The sequence below is a fragment of the Mytilus trossulus genome, chromosome 3 (assembly GCF_036588685.1).
Source record: "Mytilus trossulus isolate FHL-02 chromosome 3, PNRI_Mtr1.1.1.hap1, whole genome shotgun sequence".
Taxonomy (NCBI): domain Eukaryota; kingdom Metazoa; phylum Mollusca; class Bivalvia; order Mytilida; family Mytilidae; genus Mytilus; species Mytilus trossulus.
This window is the reverse complement of record NC_086375.1, coordinates 69,491,123-69,510,860: the sequence shown is the minus strand read 5'-3', so window position 1 is coordinate 69,510,860 and position 19,738 is coordinate 69,491,123. Positions and strand designations below refer to the sequence as shown.

Here is a 19,738-nt window from a genome sequence, read left to right as displayed (position 1 = left end):
CACGAGTAGTTCTATTTGACGAAAAGATATTACGTCTTGGAAAAATACTTAATCAAACAAGAACATGTACCGGTATGTTTTAACAATTAGACACCAAAACCATACATTAGTCATTGGTCTCTCAAAACAAATTGGACTACTATTATAAGAGACGCTAGAAAATATATGTTTATCATGTCGTGACATCAAGGAAATATTATCAATATATGGGATATCAATTAAATCTTTTAGAACGTTAAATAGTCGTTGCGAGACAGCTTTTTTTTTAGGATTTTGGGTTTACAAGTACGATACTAAAGCATTCTGTTGTGAATGTTCTGCAGTACGTCCCGCACAACCGTGGATACCATTTGAAGATGTCTGTTCTTACCCTCATTCGGAGGAATTATGTCGAACTCTATTGCCGGGGTTCGCTCGTGAGATGAGGGACGTTAAGTCACGAGATCTAAAGATGACACAGGGCATACTTGTTCCCCAAAAGTAAGAATGGATGTCGTTTAATAAGCTAAGTAAGGACAATGAATGTCGATTGTGATTGTTACAACTGTTTATAATAGATTGCATTCAAAACGATAATAAGTTTAATAACATAAGAATTTAAAGAGAAACTAAGGTTATGATCTGACTCCCTCAGGAAAAGTTGATCTTTCATGCTTTTAAGTCCCTTTCGGTAATTTACTCACTAGCTCTTTACTTGTCTCGGTATTTATATAGATTTGAATTTTAAATAGTTGGCTTTGATCATTACTGAAGAATGAAACAAGAAAAGTGTTTCGGACTCTTAGCATTAGTTAAGCTTTATATTATTATTTTTATATAGTGAGAAAGTTCTAACCTATAATACCATTACATGAAATTGACGTATAAAGTTCTGTTTGTCAATCAGTATTTGCATAAATATTTGAATAATGTCTTGAATCAAATTGACATGAATTTACCTATTAAAGATGGGTTTTTCATATAACTCTTATAATGGATTGCTTATTTTGGTGGGGTGTTTTTATGCAATGCCTTAGTACGATAGCTCAAAATTTCTGGTGTGCGCGTCTGTCATGGCGGTAATAGATTTTTTGAGTGCATTTTAAAAAATGTAGAACTCGTTTAACCGATCTAAATGTCGAAATCAAAATATGTTTTGCAATAATAATCATCAAAGATAAAAATCTGTTTGACATCTGTGTTATCAAAATATACTATATAGATATACATTGGTCGTAATAAGCAGCGAAACGATATTTTTTTACTTTTAATTTCCCTACCTCGTAATTTGTCCAAACAATATTTTTAGAAATGACATCTTGTTAATTCTGTAAACATTCCTGTTTTGATAAATCATAACAGAGAGGGGCCATAAGATTCGTTGTTTCATTATAAATCAATTGGTTTTGATGAATGCAGTGAAGATAACAATTATTGCCACCTGCTGCTTTCACTAAAACATTATTATATTTTTGGCGTAGGAAGTTTGTTGAATACACATTATTGAATATTACTATTATATTGCGTATTGGTGCGACCTTGTCATTCCAAGTTAATATCATAATTAATATTGTCATTTTCTACTTTTTGTTTATCGTTTCTTCATTACAAAAAACTACATTATTATCGAAACAATCACAACAAACATTGGAATAATGAAAACTTCTTTTCATTAAATCATAATATATATTAACACCAAAAAATGCCTTAATGGTCAAACAAAGTAATAACTAGGATACATTTATATAAAACCTAGATATGAAACTAAATTTTCCAAAACATTTTGAGAGATCATAGAAAGGTAAAGTTTTCTACTTATTATTATTTTTAATTTTTTTTAGGCAACAATTGTAGATCAAAACCGCAATGATACTTTTTAAAAAGTATTTGTTTTTAAAAATCATTTACAATATCAAAGAAAGAAGGAGACCATCGCTGCGGTAAATAAGAATCGAACATATTTATTCATTCTAATTGTTTAGTAAAACCGACCAATACGATTTTGTTTTTCTTCAATAATTGTCAAAAAATGTACACTAAAACAGTAATAAAGTTAACACCTTCATCTGAATGTCCTTTTTGTGTATCTTTTCCAGAACAATTACAATGGAGCCCTTATTACAAAATACATCAGTGACACCATTGACTACCTCAGCAAATAATACATCTACAGTCTACTGCAATGGAACTTGTCAGACAAGCGAACCATTTGCTATATCCACGAGAACCGTATACGACGATGCATTAGAGGGTCTAGAATATGTCAATATTATTCTTTTACCAACATGTCTTGTAGTTGGAGTTTTTGGAAATCTGATCACAATATTCATAATGAACAGCAAAGCCTTTTCCAAAATGGGATCCCGATATTTCCTTGCAGCTTTAGCTGTATCAGATGTGACTCTCCTTCTAGCCCAACCATTCAACAAGATGTTTGTCTTAGAGCTCTTCGGACGCGATCTACGTGCTTTATCCGCTGTTGGTTGTAAATTATTCTTTTGGTTCTTTCGAACGGGGAAAATGACGTCGTCGTGGTTTGTTGTTTATTTATGTCTGGAAAGATTCACGGCAGTCCTGTTCCCGTTTAGGGTAAAGATCTTTTTCAGTAAGCGAAACTGCCTGATAGGAATCGTAGCTGTTTATTTTGTCATTGGCGGCTTTAATGCCGGCTGGACATATTGTTCAAAGATTGACAGCAAAGGTGTATGTAATCCTGATAGTTTTGATAGGAAGGACCCACAAGCAGTTACATTATACAGGAGTATGCTAACAGCCGGTTCAAGTCTTTATTCTCTGATTCCTATAATCATTATAGTAACAGTCACACCCATTATTCTTGTCAGCTTAGGAAGACTAAGCAAAGCTCGGAAGAAACTGACAAATACAAAAGGAAACAGCTCCGATCTAACAAGGGCCACGACAATGTTGGTTTCCGTCATGGTTTCATACGTCATATTTGTTACCCCGATCACAGCACTGCATAATATAGCTTTCTACATAGGCGTAGATGCTTTTGGACAAAATACAAAGAAATTTCTAATCTTTCGGGACGTCTCTCAAATATTGGAACAGCTTAATTATACCGTTAACTTCTTTCTGTACGTCTGTTCATCTCGTCCATTTCGAGATGGAGTATCACAGATTCTGCGACTCGATAAAATATTTGAAAGCCTCCATAGATTGACCTCAAGAATCCGATCAACTGATTCAAAAACAAATTCGTCTAAGATTTCAAAACTATCTGACAAAGGGACACAAGAAAAACAAAAATCATTAGACGAAGAGAAAGGAGCATCCTCATCAGAAGTTTTGCAAGATTCTGGACAGAACAAAACCAGTGCATGTTCACGAGTGTGTAGCGAGACTCAAGAGCAAGATAATGAAACTGGTGCAACTTCACCGGAAGGAAGCGCGACTTCATCGGAAGATAATGAAACCGGAATGTGTTCACCAGAAGGTTTTGCGACTACAGACGAAATTAGTAACAACACAGTCATTTATAATAATGTCCCATGATTAACATTTGAAAATTGTGAGGAATGTTATGTAAATATGTATGTAAATTATTTATTTAATATTCATGATGTAAGTAAATAAAAGATTTTCTTTTCAGAGAAAACAAAAAACTCTCCGCATAGAGATTTGTGTGCTAGAATTAATTTGTATGCAAACTACATTTGATATTGTTACCCCTTAATCTAGAAAATAAATGTTTAAACGAATGTTTTTGATATTATGTTGGTTTGTTTCAGATATCAATGGGTTAACTGTATATTTTGCTCAAACACTCACTTTTAAAAAGAGGGGCTTTTCAAATTAGACTGTAAACGCAATGGCTAAAAAAAAAAAAAAAGGACAAACAGACAAAGAATTATAGTACACAAAACAAATCTGGAAAAATAAATGCTAAGAAACACGAACCCCACCAAAAAAAGGGGGGTAATATCAGATATTCCGGAAGCTTGAAATTGAGAATTTGAATTAGCAAATGTTTTTGTATATATAGTATGCCAAAATCTGTTGAAAATTAAAGTGATATTAGGTTCGTTGAGATGTTGTTTCTTGCGATCAAGAAATCTCAATTGTCGACGTCGACGTTTAAAGGTCTGTCTAGCCTTACAAGACACTGAAACAATACTTTATCTGAGTCTCACCTATTACAAAACAGTTGCATAATATTACAAATTTACATATAAAACAACAAACATTCTAAAAAGAGTTATACAATTCATTCTGAATGACTATTTTGACTCGCGTACACATACTAAGGTTCATTTATATTTTAGAAGATGCGCAATGGTGGTAATTAATAATGAGAGTTATATCTACAAGTATTGACTATGAATTAAGTTTGAAATATTTCAACATACCAGAAGATCACATTGTGTTGCGTGAGATTGTAAATTTTTCTATAGTTTAAAGTCTCATCTAATTGGTTTGTCCAAACTCTAATAGACCTATATTTTGTTGAAAGGTGATATTTTCAAACCAATTTCCTGTTCTTTTAAGGTGTTTCGGAATTTTCTTTTTTTATTTGATACTTAAAAGTTTTCATGAATAAAAAACAAACACACCTACCCACCAAATCATTTGATATTTATAAACAAAGCTGGCTACAGCTAAGTTACAAATAACGGAATAATAAGCTCACAGAAATTTTTCTTCTCGCTATAAATTAACCACAAGATAATTAAGATAACTAAAATACACACCATAGTTCAAATTTAAATAACAAAATTAAATTTAAGGGAAAAAATCCAACAAATTTCTTTAATATGAATATAAAAAAATGGTTAATTCCAAAATAATAATAATTTTAAAACATTTATTTAAAATGTTTTTATATACGGTAATCTGGCGCAATTCTCGCAAGGGTAGTCGCCATTAAACTCTTAGACTATTTAATAATAGAAGACAAATTCTTTATTTTTGGTTTTTGGTTTGAAGGATGAATCAGTATAGAAATAAGGAAATGGTGTATGATTGCCATTGAAACAACTATTCACAAGAGCTGAAACGAATTGATCGCAAGCAAGAAGGATTGCTCCTTTTTCTAATCTATTACTTTTCTGCATCAACAAATTGCAACGACTGCAAGATATTTATATACTGTAACAGTTCATGTTGAACAAGATGCTTAAAATCCTTTTTAGACAAAATTGTCAAAATGGTAGATCAAAACCGCAATGATACTTTTTGAAAAGTATTTATGTTTTAAAAATCATTTACAATATCAAAGAAGGAAGGAGACAATCGCTGCGGTAAATAAGAATCGAACATATTTGTACATTCTAAAGGTTTAGTAACATCAAACAATACGAATTGGTATTTCTTTCCTTCAATAATAGTTAAAATAAATGTACACTAAAACAGTAATAAAGTTAACACCTTCATCTGAATGTTCTTTTTGTGTATCTTTTCCAGAACAATTACAATGAAGCCCTTATTTCAAAATACATCGGTGACACCATTGACTACCTCGGCAGACAATACATCTACAGTCTACTGCAATGGAACTTGTCAGACAAACGAACCACCTGCTATATCCACGAGAACCGTATACGACGATGCATTAGAGGGTCTAGAATATGTCAATATTATCATTTTACCAACATGTCTTGTAGTTGGAGTTTTTGGAAATCTGATCACAATATTTATAATGAACAGCAAAGCCTTTTCCAAAATGGGATCCCGTTATTTCTTTGCAGCTTTAGCTGTATCAGATGTGACTCTCCTTCTAGCCCAGCCATTCAACAAGATGTTTGTCTTAGAGCTCTTTGGACGCGATCTACGTGCTTTATCCGAAGTTGGTTGTAAATTATTCTTTTGGTTCTTTCGAACGGGGAAAATGACGTCGTCATGGTTTGTTGTTTATTTATGTCTGGAAAGATTCACTGCAGTCCTATTCCCGTTTAGGGTAAAGATCTTTTTCAGTAAACGAAACTGCTTGATAGGAATCGCAGCTGTTTATTTTGTCATTGGCGGCTTTAATGCTGGCTGGACATATTGTTCAAAAATTGACAGCAAAGGTGTATGTAATCCTGATAGTTTTGATAGGAAGGACCCACAAGCAGTAACATTATACAGGAGCATGCTAACAGCCGGTTCAAGTCTTTATTCTCTGATTCCAGTAATTATTATAGTAACAGTCACACTTATTATTCTTGTCAGCTTAGAAAGACGAAGCAAAGCTCGGAAGAAACTGACAAATACAAAAGGAAACAGCTCCGATCTAACAAGGGCCACGACAATGTAGGTTTCCGTCATGGTTTCATACGTCATATTTGTTACCCCGATCACAGCACTGCATAATATAGCTTTCTTCATAGGCGTAGATGCTTTTGGACAAAATACAAAGAAATTTCTAATCTTTCGGGACGTCTCTCAAATATTAGAACAGCTTAATTATACCGTTAACTTCTTTCTTTACGTCTGTTCATCTCGTCCATTTCGAGCTGGAGTATCACAGATTCTGCGACTCGATAAAATATTGGACAGACTTCATAGATTGACCTCAAGTAGCCGATCAACTGATTCAAAAACAAATATGTCTCAGATCTCAAAATTATCTGACAAAGGAACACAAGAAAAACAAAAACCATTAGACGAAGAGAAAGGAGCATCTTCATCAGAAGTTTTGCAAGATTCTGGACAGAACAAAACCAGTGCATGTTCACCAGTGTGTGGCACGACTCAAGAGCAAGATAATGAAACTGGTACAAATTCACCAGAAGAAGGCGTGACTCCATCGGAAGATAATGAAACTGAAATGTGTTCACCAGAAGGTTGTGCGACTCCAAACGAAATTAGTAACAACACAGTCATTTATAATAATGTCCCATGATTAACATTTGAAAATTGTGAGGAATGTTATGTAAATATGTATGTACATTATTTATTTAATATTCGTGATGTAAGTAAATAAAAGATTTTCTTTTCAGAGAAAACCAAAAACTTTTCGCAAAGAGATGTATGTGCAAAAATAAATTTGTAACAAATTGCAACGACGGCAAGATATTTATATACTGTAACAGTCAATGTTTAACAAGATTCTTTTATTTCTTACAAAATCAAGTTAATGGTACAAGGAAAGATATTTTTACGTATATTATAGGGTTAGTGCATGAATATTGGGGAATATTGTCCCGAGTAGAATTTTATATTGAACGAGCTTGCGAGTGCAATATATGTTCTTCGAGGGACAATACTTCCCAATATTCATGCAATAACCCTTTTATTGTATAGCAATATAATATTTGAAAGTTAAAATTGGTATAAACTGACGTTTTGTCGTTGATGACGTCATGATTTTTGAAGATTTATTGCACTAGTGCAATAATAGAATTTATTGCACGCTAACTTTTGGTTCCTTTCTGTGGGAAATATTATATTGCTATACAATAAAAGTACATACAGACTCTGTATTGATTGAGCAATCAAAATTATATTGAATATTTTTTTGTAATGAGGAAACATGATGGAAATAAATCATTTTGGAAAAAAGAAACGAAAACATGAGAAACCACGCAATCCTTTCCACACAGCTATAAAAAAAAAAACATAATTAAGTCTTAGATGCATGATTTTTTGTATTGGTTGTTAATGACTTTGAACTTGCTATATCTTAATTGGAAATATTTTACATTATCTATTGGTAAGATAAGAAAAAAATATAAAAAATAATAAATAAAGAAGAAAGAAAAAAATGCGAAAAAAAACAAAAAGCACAAAAGGATTATCTAGTTACATCCTTATCTATATTCTAAATATCACATGTCGAAAAGTATTTGCAAAATGAACTAGACATATTTCTTTCCTAACCGGCGTTTTGCATTTGCACCGATATGCATTTCATTTGCGCCGATTTTTTTACAGGTGAATTACAGGTGAAAAAATATAAGAAACGGTGGTATGAGTGCCAATGAAAGAATTCTTTATCCAAGTCATGTTTTTTTTTTCATTTATCATTATAGACCTCTTCCGTTAGCCACTTGTACAAATGTAATGAATTATCAATCATAACATGTATCACCTTAGTCCGAGATTATTCTGACGTCCAACGGCAGTTATGCCAGACAAGCTGGGGCCGTGGGACGTCAGAGCTCGTCCCGTATCAAAAAGTGGATATTTGCCCACCCAAAATTGATGCGCTTTTTTTTTATCGCTTCTCGAGCCGACTGAGGGCCTTGAAATTATATAAATCGGGCATCGATCTCTTTGTGATTCATTTATCTTTTCATAAATGTAAGTTTCACCTACCTGCCAACCTTTATTTTTCTATATTTTAACAGTTTTAAAAGAGACCCATCGGTTTATAAATTTTGACTTTCACTTTCAAATGGACGTCAAGTTACGAGAGAGTTCGTGGCCTCGAGACTCAAATATGCAAATATTTATATTTTTTAACCTCCTTTATAGGAGATCGATGTGTTAACATTTAGAAGCAACCACGTTTTTTCACCTCCTTTACAGGAGATCGGTAGTAAGCATCTAGTTCCGACCACGATAACACTCGGAAGCTCTCGGACATTTAGTTAACTTGCATAGTAAATGAACGAGGTGTTACATTATGGTCATTTGCACTGTTTTCTCGTGGTCACGTGATAATCTTTGAAACTGAAAGGCACAATGCATAGACCGATGGGTCTCTGTAAAAACTGTTAAAATATAGAAAAATAAAGGTTGACAGGTAGGTGAAACGTACATATATGAAAAGATAAATGAAAAATGAAGAGATCGATGCCCGATTTATATAATTCCAAGGCCCTCAGTCGGCTCCAGAAGCGATAAAGCAGCGCATCCATTTTGGGTGGGCAAATATCCACTTTTTGATACAGGACGAGCTCTGACGTCCCACGGCCCAAGCTTGTCTGGCATAACAGCCGTTGGACGTCAGAGTAATCTCGGACTAGTATCACCTGCTCACCACGAGGAGATGGAAGAATGCCTACAAGATACACCTCCAGACTTTTTCCTTGACAGTACCCGTAGTTCTTTATCCTCTGTCTTCCGGACATCTGCCACATGGTTCGATCTGTGTTGTGACAATAGATCCGTGGTGACTTTGGCTTTAAACGATTTTTATGGTACATTTGCACTATATTTTGTTAAGTTTCAGGACATAAACCTACTGATATGTATGGCCCTCGATGATTAAAGATTTGACTCGTCGGCTCGTTTCAGTGTGCTATGTTACAAACAAGTTCCAGAACAATATGAATCAAAATTAACTTATTAACATAAATGAACAACATTATAACCATATTTAACGGATGGTATAGAACAGTACATGTACAAGTATTAACTTACCTGTAAATATCAAATCGGCGCAAATGAAAGAAAGAAAATTTTAAAAATCGGCGCAAATGTCATGCATCAACATAGATCAAATACTTAAAATAATAATATTTTCTTTCAAATAGATTATAATTAAATAAACATAAGCAGCTGTAACAAAAAAGACATTAGCTGGTATTCAATAATAGTTTTTCAAAAACATTCCATACATTGTCAAATTCAGTTAATTTTTTTATAGTTAGTTCTTATGTTGTACTGCTACACCACTGTTCCTGGTTAGGGGAGGGTTGGGATCCCGCTAACATTTTTTAACCCCTCCACATTCGGTATGTATGTGCATTTCCCAAGTCAGGGGTCTGTATTTCAGTGGTTGTCATTTGTTGATGTGTTTTTCGTTCATTTTTTTTTTTGTACATAGATTAGGGCGTTAGTTCTCTCGTTTGAATTATTTTACATGTGTCATTTCGGGGTCTTTTATAGCTGACTATGCAGTATTGGCTTTGCTTATTGCTCAAGACCGGACGGTAACCTTTAGTTGTTAATGTCTGTGTCAGTTGGTCTCTTGTAGATATTTTTCTAATTTGCAATCATACCACATCTTCTTTTTTACACATCCTAGACAAAGTCAAACTTTTATCTCGAAAGTACGTGACACTGCTTCTGAAGAACCAGGAAATAAAACTGATGCGTCATGGTTACTTATCTCTAAAGAATTAGTCAAACATCATTGTAATTGTTTAGTGTCATCCTGATGTTTCAATGAAACGATGTTATAACAAAGAAACTTCATTTGTTAAAAACTGAAATGTATTCCCAAGAGTTTACAATACAAAAACCATTTCAATAACTATTTACTTAAGGGTATTATAAATTAATTGTCTTATTTAAACAGAAACAAAACAAGCTGTCATGGGAACATCTTTCTAAGGTAAAGCCTTTATAGAATTATGTGTATCCAACTGGAGTTTTTTCTTGGTTATTAAACATTCATTGGTATCATAAAAATATTACGAGTAACTTCTATGTAAAATCAGTGATAAATAGGTTTTCAATAGCAAACAGCATTTACGCATCACATTTTTAAAAGTCATAACTTTATGTACTTCAAATCTTTAAAAAAAAAAAAAAAAAAAAAAAACAATGTGGAATAGGTTCTACAATAAAACACGTGATCATGTACATGGAGTTTTCTGCTAATAAAACTCTGTCGTCTAATCGAAATCTTCAGAAAAGTAAGCGCGAGGAGAGAAACTGTGATGAAAGAAAGAGTAAACAAACGTAGGAATAAGATAATGTCAAATCATTCTGAAAGAAAAATGCAATACACATAGCCAATGGAAACGCATGGAAAATACAAAAAAATAATACCGCTCTTTTTAGATCTATTTTCTCACTCATTATGCACGTCCTCCATGGTTCTGTGTTGATTGTTTATTAAGGTCACGTTAGATAAATTTCGGCAATCAAACACGAAAGTCATCATCAGGGAAAGTTTTCACTAAATGAAGTTTTTTCCTATGTTCTGGATTCGTAATAATTGTTAAAAGAAATCGTGCATAGAGATCTTAATTGAGTGTATGTGCATGAAATGGTTCAATAATTTCCGTAACTTTATATTGAAAAACTCATAATGATGAAGACATAATCTTTCCGGCAATCAGTTTGATTGAGGTCTGCAGGTAACCGTTAGTAGTCCTTTGTTTATTTATGTCAATCATTGTCAATTTGCTTATCACGTCCGCAAGTAATTAAGCAACATAATAAAAAGACCGGTAATAAAAAGTACAGACGATAATGTCCAGTCAATAAGATATTTCTATTAAGATCAATGATAGTCATTTAAATATGTTTGATCTTAATTGAACATAACAAACAGTTTAACATTCATACATTACAGCAAGCACTGTAACCTTTCTGTGAACAAGCACGACAGACTAATTTTACGAAGTTATATGAGTATCTTATGTACATAAGTAGAGCCTGATGGTAATGCGTAATTGACATATGACCTTTTGACGATTTCCGGCATTGCATATGTAAAAGGATCATAAACGAATGTTCCAGTGAAAGATGCAATTTGTTAATTTGTCAAACTGCAATCTTCTTATAAATTACCCTCTGTCGTATTAGCAATATCCATTTACGAGACAAAATTAGATATGCACATGCGATGTTAGTTTATTAAAGCATCTACCAGAATTTATAAATCATCAGACCTAACAAGGTAAGCGATATCAAATTTTAATTTTGTTTTCTATTGCCTTTTCTTTTACAGATATGTGTAATTTAAAAGGATAAAAATGTTCTTGTAGATTCAGGATTCAAGTATACTCATATTCAATATATTAACACTTGTTTAAAACAATGTGTCCTTATTTGGTCAGATTATTATGGAATGATCATGCATTATCTCGGAGTAAAATTAAAAATATTTATTGCATCAGACTTTTATTAAAAACAAATAAAAATGCGAACAGAGGCATGTTGAACGAACATCTCCGGGTACAAATAAAAAGGAAGGACCAATTTCATCTGAATGTACTTATCACACGATTGGAAATTATCGCAATAGCAAGCTTACCACCTTTTCTCATTCTGATGTTGTTAATTTTGAAAATTCACGGCCATTTTAGTTTTACAACTGTAGCGTTAGAGTAATATATTTGCTTTTAAAACTTCGTGCAAATTACAGCAACAAAAAACGAAACAATTTTTTTTTATTAAGATCGATCGATTCCATGTCAAGTTCATTTAAATCATTTCTAAATTTTCGTGCTCTATAAATATCTCCGTTAAAATGAGGATTGAATATCCCGTTTGTTATAAGTTTTCTGCAGAAACATTGAGATTACACGTTTACAGATTAACAGTGATCAATGAATTATAGAACAAATACTTTACGCTTAGAATACTAGACAGACCTCAAAGAAGCAGGTTTATTAGAAATCTTCTTTTTCTTTCAGATCATGAATCATGTTATGTTCCAGAATAAAACGAACTCTTCGTCGTATCCTGATAATCTCACAAATATAGAAACAGCAAGTAGCTGGAATACTTCTGCAGAATCTTTTGCAGTTCTTGACTATATAAATATAGTGTTGATACCAGCATGTCTTATAACAGGAGTTCCAGGAAACATAATAACAATCATTCTGATGAATACGAACACGTTCTCCCACTTCGCATCGAGGTACTTCCTAATTGCACTGGCAGTTGCTGATATAAGCGTATTATGTACACAACCCTTCAAAAATATGTCTGTCATAAGGTATTTGGGATTCGATTTGCGTTCGTTTTCTGCTGTTGGCTGCAAGTTCTATTTCTGGATACATAAAACTGGTAAGATGGCATCATCTTGGTTTGTTGTTTGTTTGGCTTTGGAAAGACTCGTTGCTGTAAAGCTTCCTTTTAAAGTTAAGTATTGGTTTTCAAAGCAATACACATTAGTTACAATAATGATAATAACAGGTATCATCGGCGGATTTAATGTCGGATATGCATACTATACGGAAATCGACAAGAATGTAATCTGTAATCCGGATGTATATGATAAAAATAGCTCTGATGCAATAACCATTTACCATCATATGCTAAACGTTGGAGTATCACTGTATTTCATTGGGCCTTTGTTAGTACTGTTCGTAGTTACTCCAGTTATCATAATCAGTCTGATCATAATCAAACATAAACAGTCAAAACTTTTTATTTTCAATGGTAGGAATATAGTTGTGAAACCAACAACGATGTTGATATCTGTAATGATAGCGTACATAGTGTTTGTGACGCCACTTGGTATTGTGCGCATTATTGTAAATTACTATGGATTTAACTTATATTCTGTTAATTCTACCACGTTTTCAATCTTCAGGGATATTTCATTTATCCTTGAACTGATGAATTATTCATCTAATTTCTTTCTATATGTATGTTCATCAAAGCCATTTCGAGATGGAGTAGCCTCGCTTTGTGTTAGAAATTGCATGCACCGTATTTAACAACATGGTCAACCTCTAGATTGATCCTATGGTTAAAATTTTTCCCATCATGAATGGTATGCGAAAGCCGTAAATTGATCTTTTTCTGCAATCATCCATTATTTTGTTTTTGCTTTAAGTGAAGAAAAAAAACAGAGAATACAATGACATGGATCGATAGAAAAACTGATAGTCTTAACTTCCAGTGAAAAAAACACAACACATAGAGCTTTAAAAAAGAGACAAAAGACACCAAAGGGACATTCGAGCTCATGAGTCGAAAATAAGCTGACAATGTAATGGCAAAACAGAAAGAGGAAACACGAACCTCACCAATTGTGGTTTGTCACAGGTGCTCCGGATGTGACATCTATTGAGTTGCTTAATTAACTACACACCTGTTGATACGTCGAATTCGGTAGATCACAATCGTGGAAAAGGAGGACTTCAAATTTAGCAACATGAACCCCACCGAAAACTAAGGATGTTCTGGTTTTACGGAATCGTTAGGGATAAACATATTCCACACAAGAAACCATCAAGGGTTCCTTAACGCACAGACTGCGTTGCACCCAGTACGGACTTGTGCTTGTTGACGTTGAACAAGTTATATACACATATGGACCCTGATATTTATGTTATGTTTGAACAATTTTTCGATGCAATGAGATATATTTCGAACATTGATAAAGTTGTCCTAATAAAACCATTTTCCCGTGTACAACGTGTATCTTTCGTTGTGTAATAGCAGATTATTTTAAAACATTTGCTTGTTTAGTTTTTGGACGGCATTTTATTTAGCGACACCAATGTCTGTAGTTAAAACAAATTATGTTAACGGCCGGAATAGTCTATATTTTTCGGTAATATTTAAACATATTCAATATACCAATTAATTGATTAAGAAGGAAGCAAAAATTGGTTGATCGCCCGTGAGACATGTGTAGTGTAGTTAATAATCATTCAAAAGAGTTCTCAAGTAGATACATGATTTATTTATCAACTTAAATCCAAACCATCATTCATGATTACAGGAGTCTATAAAGAAAAGGGAAAGAAACTATTACAATGTCTATTACTATTGACTAACTACCACAAAACCAAATAAACATAATATACTACATTCACCCCCTCTTAAAGTCAACACAATAGTTCAATTAAAAAAATTCAGTTAATCGTCAAATCCAAATCTAGATGGTTTCTTAACTTCACGTGTAGAACGTCTAATAACGGGAGATGTTTCCATAGTGTTGTCCATGTTGTTGGTTGCTTCCTGTATTGTATTTTCAACATCGGTTTCGGAAATGTCCATAGTTGTATGATCGTTCAAAACGGAATGATCAAGATTGTCATTGCTTATTGATTGTCCTCTTGGTGCTAGATGTCGGACTGATACAGTAGTTTCGCGTCCGTCGGGCAATCTAACATGAGCATAGGTTGGATTCGCTTCCAAAAGATCTACTTCCTCGACGAGAGGATCATATTTAGTCGCACGCACATGCTTTTTCATTAAAACTGGTCCAGGATTGGCTAACCACGACGGAATAGATTGGCCAGATGATGATCTTCTTGTAAAGTTGAAAAACCTTTCATGTGGAGTACAGTTTATTGATGTACATAACAAACTTCGAACAGAGTGCAGTGCATCTGGCAATACACTCTCCCACTGCGTCTCTTTAAGTCTCAAAGATTCTAATGCTAGAGTCACGGCTTTCCAGATGATACCGTTATAGCGTTCACATTGCCCATTGCTCTGTGGGCTGTATGGCGTTGTCCTGCTAGTAGCTACTCCATGCGATTGTAGAAAAGTTTTGAGTTCGGCACTCATGAAAGATTGACCACGGTCCGAGTGAATATAAGCAGGCATACCAAAAAGAGCAAATAACTGTCGTAAACACTGAATAACTGTTGCGCTTGTCATATCGGAACAAGGAAAGGCAAACGGGAATCTTGAGTATTCGTCAACAACGGTAAGAATATACTTCTTTGTACTAACAGACGGCAGTGGTCCTTTAAAATCAATGCTTAAGCGTTCAAATGGTTGTGTAGCTTTCACAAGAGGTGATGCATTCGGTTTAGCATACTGAGGTTTTACTTTTGCACAAATCTCACACTGTTTGATTGTTCTCTTGACGTCATCAACTGAGAAAGGTAAGTTCTTTGAACGGACGAAGTGAAGAAGTCGATTGATGCCCGGATGGCAAAGTGCACTATGTAGTTCAGAAAGAGAATCGGAGCTGATGAATGAGCAGTACGCTCGAGAAAAGCAATCGGCTGATGCATTGTCTTGTCCAGGACGATATTTTATATCATAGCTGTAACAGCTCAATTCAGTTCTCCATCGAATTATTTTGTCATTTTTCACTTTACCGTGCTTCTTTGAATCAAACATATAAGAAAGTGCTTCCTGATCAGTGACAAGAGTGAAATGTTTCCCACTAAGTAAGTGTCTCCATTTGCGAACCGCATCTATAATTGCACATGCTTCCTTTTCTACAGATGAGTGTCCTAATTCATGAGCATTTAAAGTTCTCGAAAAGAAAGCAACAGGCCTTCCACCCTGATTGAGACTTCCGGCTACTGCAGAATCCGAGGCATCGGTTTCTACGACAACAGGAATAGCTTCATCAATTGCACTTATGCTTGCGTTTTCAAGGTCAGATTTCAAATCATCGAATGCTTTCACTGCAATAGAGTCTAACGGAAAAGAAGTAGCGTTAGCTAACGGTTTGATTTTGTCTGAGAATCTTGGTATCCATTGATTATAATACGAAAACATTCCCATGGCTCTTTTCACCGATTTAGGACTGTGGGGCACAGGGAGTTCCCTTAGCGGCTTCATTCGATCAGGGTCCGGTCGTAAAACACCTTGACTGATGGTATATCCAAGTAGATCAACTGACTCGACAGAGTACACACATTTGTCCTCATTAAATGTTAGCTGATGTTTATCGGCAACATCAAGAAATCGACGTAAGTTTTCGTCATGTTCGGTTTGGTCCATTCCACCTATTGTGATATTGTCGATATACACAAATACTGCTTCTAATTTGTTTTCGGCCACTAGACGGTCAATTACCCTTTGAAAACAAGCAACTCCGTTCGTAACGCCAAAGGGGACTCGCCGAAATTGATATAAACTGCCATTTGCTTCAAAAGCTGTATACTTCTTTTCATGTTCACGTAACGGAATTTGGTGATAGGCACTACGTAAATCAAGCGTACTGTATACCTTGTATTTGGCGATATCTGAGACCATTTGATTAATGTTAGGAAACGGATAAGCATCAAGTTCAGTAAATCTGTTTATAGTTTGAGTGTAATCGATTACTAGTCTTTTCTTGTGCCTTTCATTTGAAGTTACTAAAACTTGAGCTCTCCATGGTGACATACTAGGCTCAATTATACCTTCGGTAAGTAATCTTGTTGTCTCCTTTTCTATGAATTCTCTATCGACTGCACTGTACTTCCTTGATTTTGTAGCAATAGGTCGGCATTCACTTGTCAAAGTGGCAAATAATTCCGGCGGATCAACACTTGAAGCAGCTAAACCACAAACTGTATTTGAGTCATTTATTTCTACGGCTGTCCTGCTTCCACCGAAACTTATTTTTATACTGTCGTGTCTTTTCATGAAGTCCTGTCCCAAGATAATGTCACAACAGAGTTTATTGAGGACAGATAACTGCATATTCCGATAGAAATGTCCATCAATGTTTAAGTTTACATTGCAAATTCCTACTATAGGACTACTGAGAGCACTGGATGCCATCGATACACTTCCAGTAGCGTCATTTATATTTAATGACATTAATTTTGCAAATTGTCTATCAATGAAACTTTCAGAACTACCTGTGTCTATCAAGGCTTTGCACGGACGTTCATTCACACGCACATTTATGACTGCTTTCTTTAAACATTGCGGTGATGCAGCAGTTACAGTTGCTAATATAGGAGTACAAGAGGCAGATGTCCCAGTACTTGTTGTATGAGATTTACACACTTTCGAAAAGTGTCCTTTCTTACTACAGTTATGACAAGAGGCATCCTTTGCCGGACAAAAACGTCTCGCGTGAGCATTATTCCCACAAAAGAAGCACTTTTGTTTACTTCCGGGTCGTTGTGCAGCAGCTGCTGTAATCTTGTCTTCTTCAGTAACGAATTGAAGTTTTGTTGTGGTATCTGGAACACTTTCATCTGGTTTTTGTCCAATCGCGGCTGTCACAGAATATGGCTGAACATACACTTCATTACTGCGTTGAGCTAGATCTAATGTTCGCGCCTGATCAAACATTGTCTTAAGGTCAAGTGTTTTATTTTCCAACAAACGCTGTCGAACAATTTGTGAGCAAAGTCCATTTATAAACGCGTCCCTTGTGTATTCTTCCTTATATTTATCGGCCGTCACTGGTTGAAAGTTACAATCCTTTGCCAATACTTTAAGCTCTTGTAGAAACTGGTCAAGTGTCTCACCTGTCTGTTGTCTGCGTGTTATTAACAAGTGCCTAGCCAGAACCTCGTTTTTTGGTCGAACATACACAGCTTCTAACAGTGATATAGCGGTATCGTAAGTTTCACATTCACCAATATACTCATATATACGCGGCGAAACAAAATTGATCAACATTATCAGTTTGTCTGGAACTTCTTCTCCGGCAGAGGTTAGAAAATTCGTAAAAGTTCGTTTCCAGTGAAACCATTCTTTTGCTGCTGTAGGTGTATCAGGATTGGCATCCAATCGTTCGGGCCTGAGATATTTATGCATGATGATTTAAGTTGATAAAACTGTAGTGTAGTTAATAATCATTCAAAAGAGTTCTCAAGTAGATACATGATTTATTTATCAACTTAAATCCAAACCATCATTCATGATTACAGGAGTCTATAAAGAAAAGGGAAAGAAACTATTACAATGTCTATTACTATTGACTAACTACCACAAAACCAAATAAACATAATATACTACAACATGTATACAATATGAAGCAGTTCTGATCTTTGATTAAATGTTTACTAACATTAACAGTACTAATTTGTCTGTACCAAATGTGCATTTTTACAATAAATATATCTTCATTGATGCTCGAGCCTAAAACTATTTTAAAATTAAAAGCTTATAAAAAAGAAGAACAGCTTTAGATAAAAGAAAAAAAAAGATAAACAAAAGTATAGCCAAAGCTGGCCAAGGAATCGGAGCTTTACAAGAGGAATATATATTCCTTATATTAAAACAATTTCCTAAATTTTGTAACAGCAACTTTTAATAACACCCAAAACGTATTTTAATGCCAGGATCGAGGAAATGGCTACATATTATTCCCTTCCTCCTGTTTTCTACAAATATAGAATCTATGACTTCTCCAAGACAGTAGTTATCGGTTTTATTTTTTATTGGCGTAAGCATTAATCAAACTGTTTCTTTTCACCTTCGCCACCGAAGGCCAGAACAGGACTAGTAACTACAAGATGCCTTCCGTCAGTCAGTCTGTCTTTCCATTCAAAAGATCTTGAATATGATATAAATCTCAAGAGCGTCTTTTAAAATATTTTATAACATACAAAGGAGCGGGGAAAGTGCCGTCATTTGAGTGTTAAATAAAGTCTTGGTATCCAGTATCGTGGTAAACAAAATAAATCAAAAAGTGACTCGTCCTCAATATTCATTTAAACATTTTTGCTACTGAACATTAGGCAAACATCTTTTCATTATATTTATATTTAGAAATTGATTATTTGGTTTATATTTGTCAACTTCATGAAATTCGGATGGTTAATTATCAACTTTCAGCTGAAACGCAGAAATCCTGTAAAGTATTAACATTTTCATAAGACACATTCGTTAACAATGATAGTTCATTGATCTTAATTTATAAAGGAGCAACACGTACTTTCTCCTTTGTAATTATAAGTTCTATGACAAATAGCACGATACCACAGGAAGCATCTGAATTTGTCTGACTGGATATTATAGTAAACAGATACTGCTATTATCTTTATCATCAGGGGTGCTTGGTTGTCTATTATATTCCTTGGGTGAATTTCGCGTCTCTTTTAGACCCCTTTAGATAATTCTTCATTAGTTAACAAAATTTCATATACACTTTTGGTGTAGTCATGAGTATACAAGGTGAAAACTGAAGATTAATAGATTTTGCAAGTGTTAAGATATACCAGAGGGACAGTCAAACTCATAAATCGAAAATAAACTGACATCGCCATGACTGAAAAATAAAAAGACAAACAGACAAATATAAGTACAAAAGAAACATCATAGAAAGCTAAAGACTAAGCAACACGAACCCTACCAAAAACAGAGGGGATCTCAGTTGTCAATATTTTTTAGCTGACTAGTGCATTTGTAATTTGTAATGAAAACCGTTTTATTTCAGATTTTTCTATCATTTAATATAAAAACAAAAGTGCGGCAAATATTTATGATACAGCGCTGTCTACGAACACAAAATGAACTATTATGTACGTCTGAAAAA

At 34.3% G+C, this 19,738-nt stretch overlaps 4 protein-coding genes across 4 annotated transcripts; 3 read left to right on the top strand and 1 right to left on the bottom strand.

Annotated features, from left to right (window-relative positions):
* The first annotated feature begins 659 nt into the window (after positions 1–659).
* LOC134712257 (neuromedin-U receptor 2-like) lies at positions 660–3,777 on the top strand. The gene is made up of 2 exons (XM_063573628.1): positions 660–1,780; positions 2,076–3,777. The coding sequence occupies exon 2, from the start codon at positions 2,086–2,088 to the stop codon at positions 3,493–3,495; it is 1,410 nt and encodes a 469-aa protein (XP_063429698.1). The 5' UTR covers positions 660–1,780; positions 2,076–2,085; the 3' UTR covers positions 3,496–3,777.
* A 1,636-nt stretch (positions 3,778–5,413) lies between these two features.
* Positions 5,414–6,235, top strand: LOC134710994 (neuromedin-U receptor 2-like). The gene has a single exon (XM_063571418.1). It carries the CDS (start codon positions 5,414–5,416, stop codon positions 6,233–6,235), a length of 822 nt encoding a protein of 273 aa, XP_063427488.1.
* A 4,922-nt stretch (positions 6,236–11,157) lies between these two features.
* LOC134709672 (neuromedin-U receptor 2-like) lies at positions 11,158–14,059 on the top strand. Its single transcript, XM_063569820.1, has 2 exons — positions 11,158–11,500; positions 12,240–14,059. The coding sequence occupies exon 2, from the start codon at positions 12,243–12,245 to the stop codon at positions 13,269–13,271; it is 1,029 nt and encodes a 342-aa protein (XP_063425890.1). The 5' UTR covers positions 11,158–11,500; positions 12,240–12,242; the 3' UTR covers positions 13,272–14,059.
* A 362-nt stretch (positions 14,060–14,421) lies between these two features.
* LOC134710993 (uncharacterized) lies at positions 14,422–18,015 on the bottom strand. The gene has a single exon (XM_063571417.1). The coding sequence runs from the start codon at positions 18,013–18,015 to the stop codon at positions 14,422–14,424; it is 3,594 nt and encodes a 1,197-aa protein (XP_063427487.1).
* Positions 18,016–19,738: the final 1,723 nt, after the last annotated feature.

Bases quoted from the DNA above. Each gene is read 5' to 3' on its own strand.
- LOC134712257 (XM_063573628.1), top strand. From the start codon at position 2,086: ATGGAGCCCTTATTACAAAATACATCAGTGACACCATTGACTACCTCA.
- LOC134709672 (XM_063569820.1), top strand. From the start codon at position 12,243: ATGAATCATGTTATGTTCCAGAATAAAACGAACTCTTCGTCGTATCCT.
- LOC134710993 (XM_063571417.1), bottom strand. From the start codon at position 18,015: ATGCATAAATATCTCAGGCCCGAACGATTGGATGCCAATCCTGATACA.
- LOC134710994 (XM_063571418.1), top strand. From the start codon at position 5,414: ATGAAGCCCTTATTTCAAAATACATCGGTGACACCATTGACTACCTCG.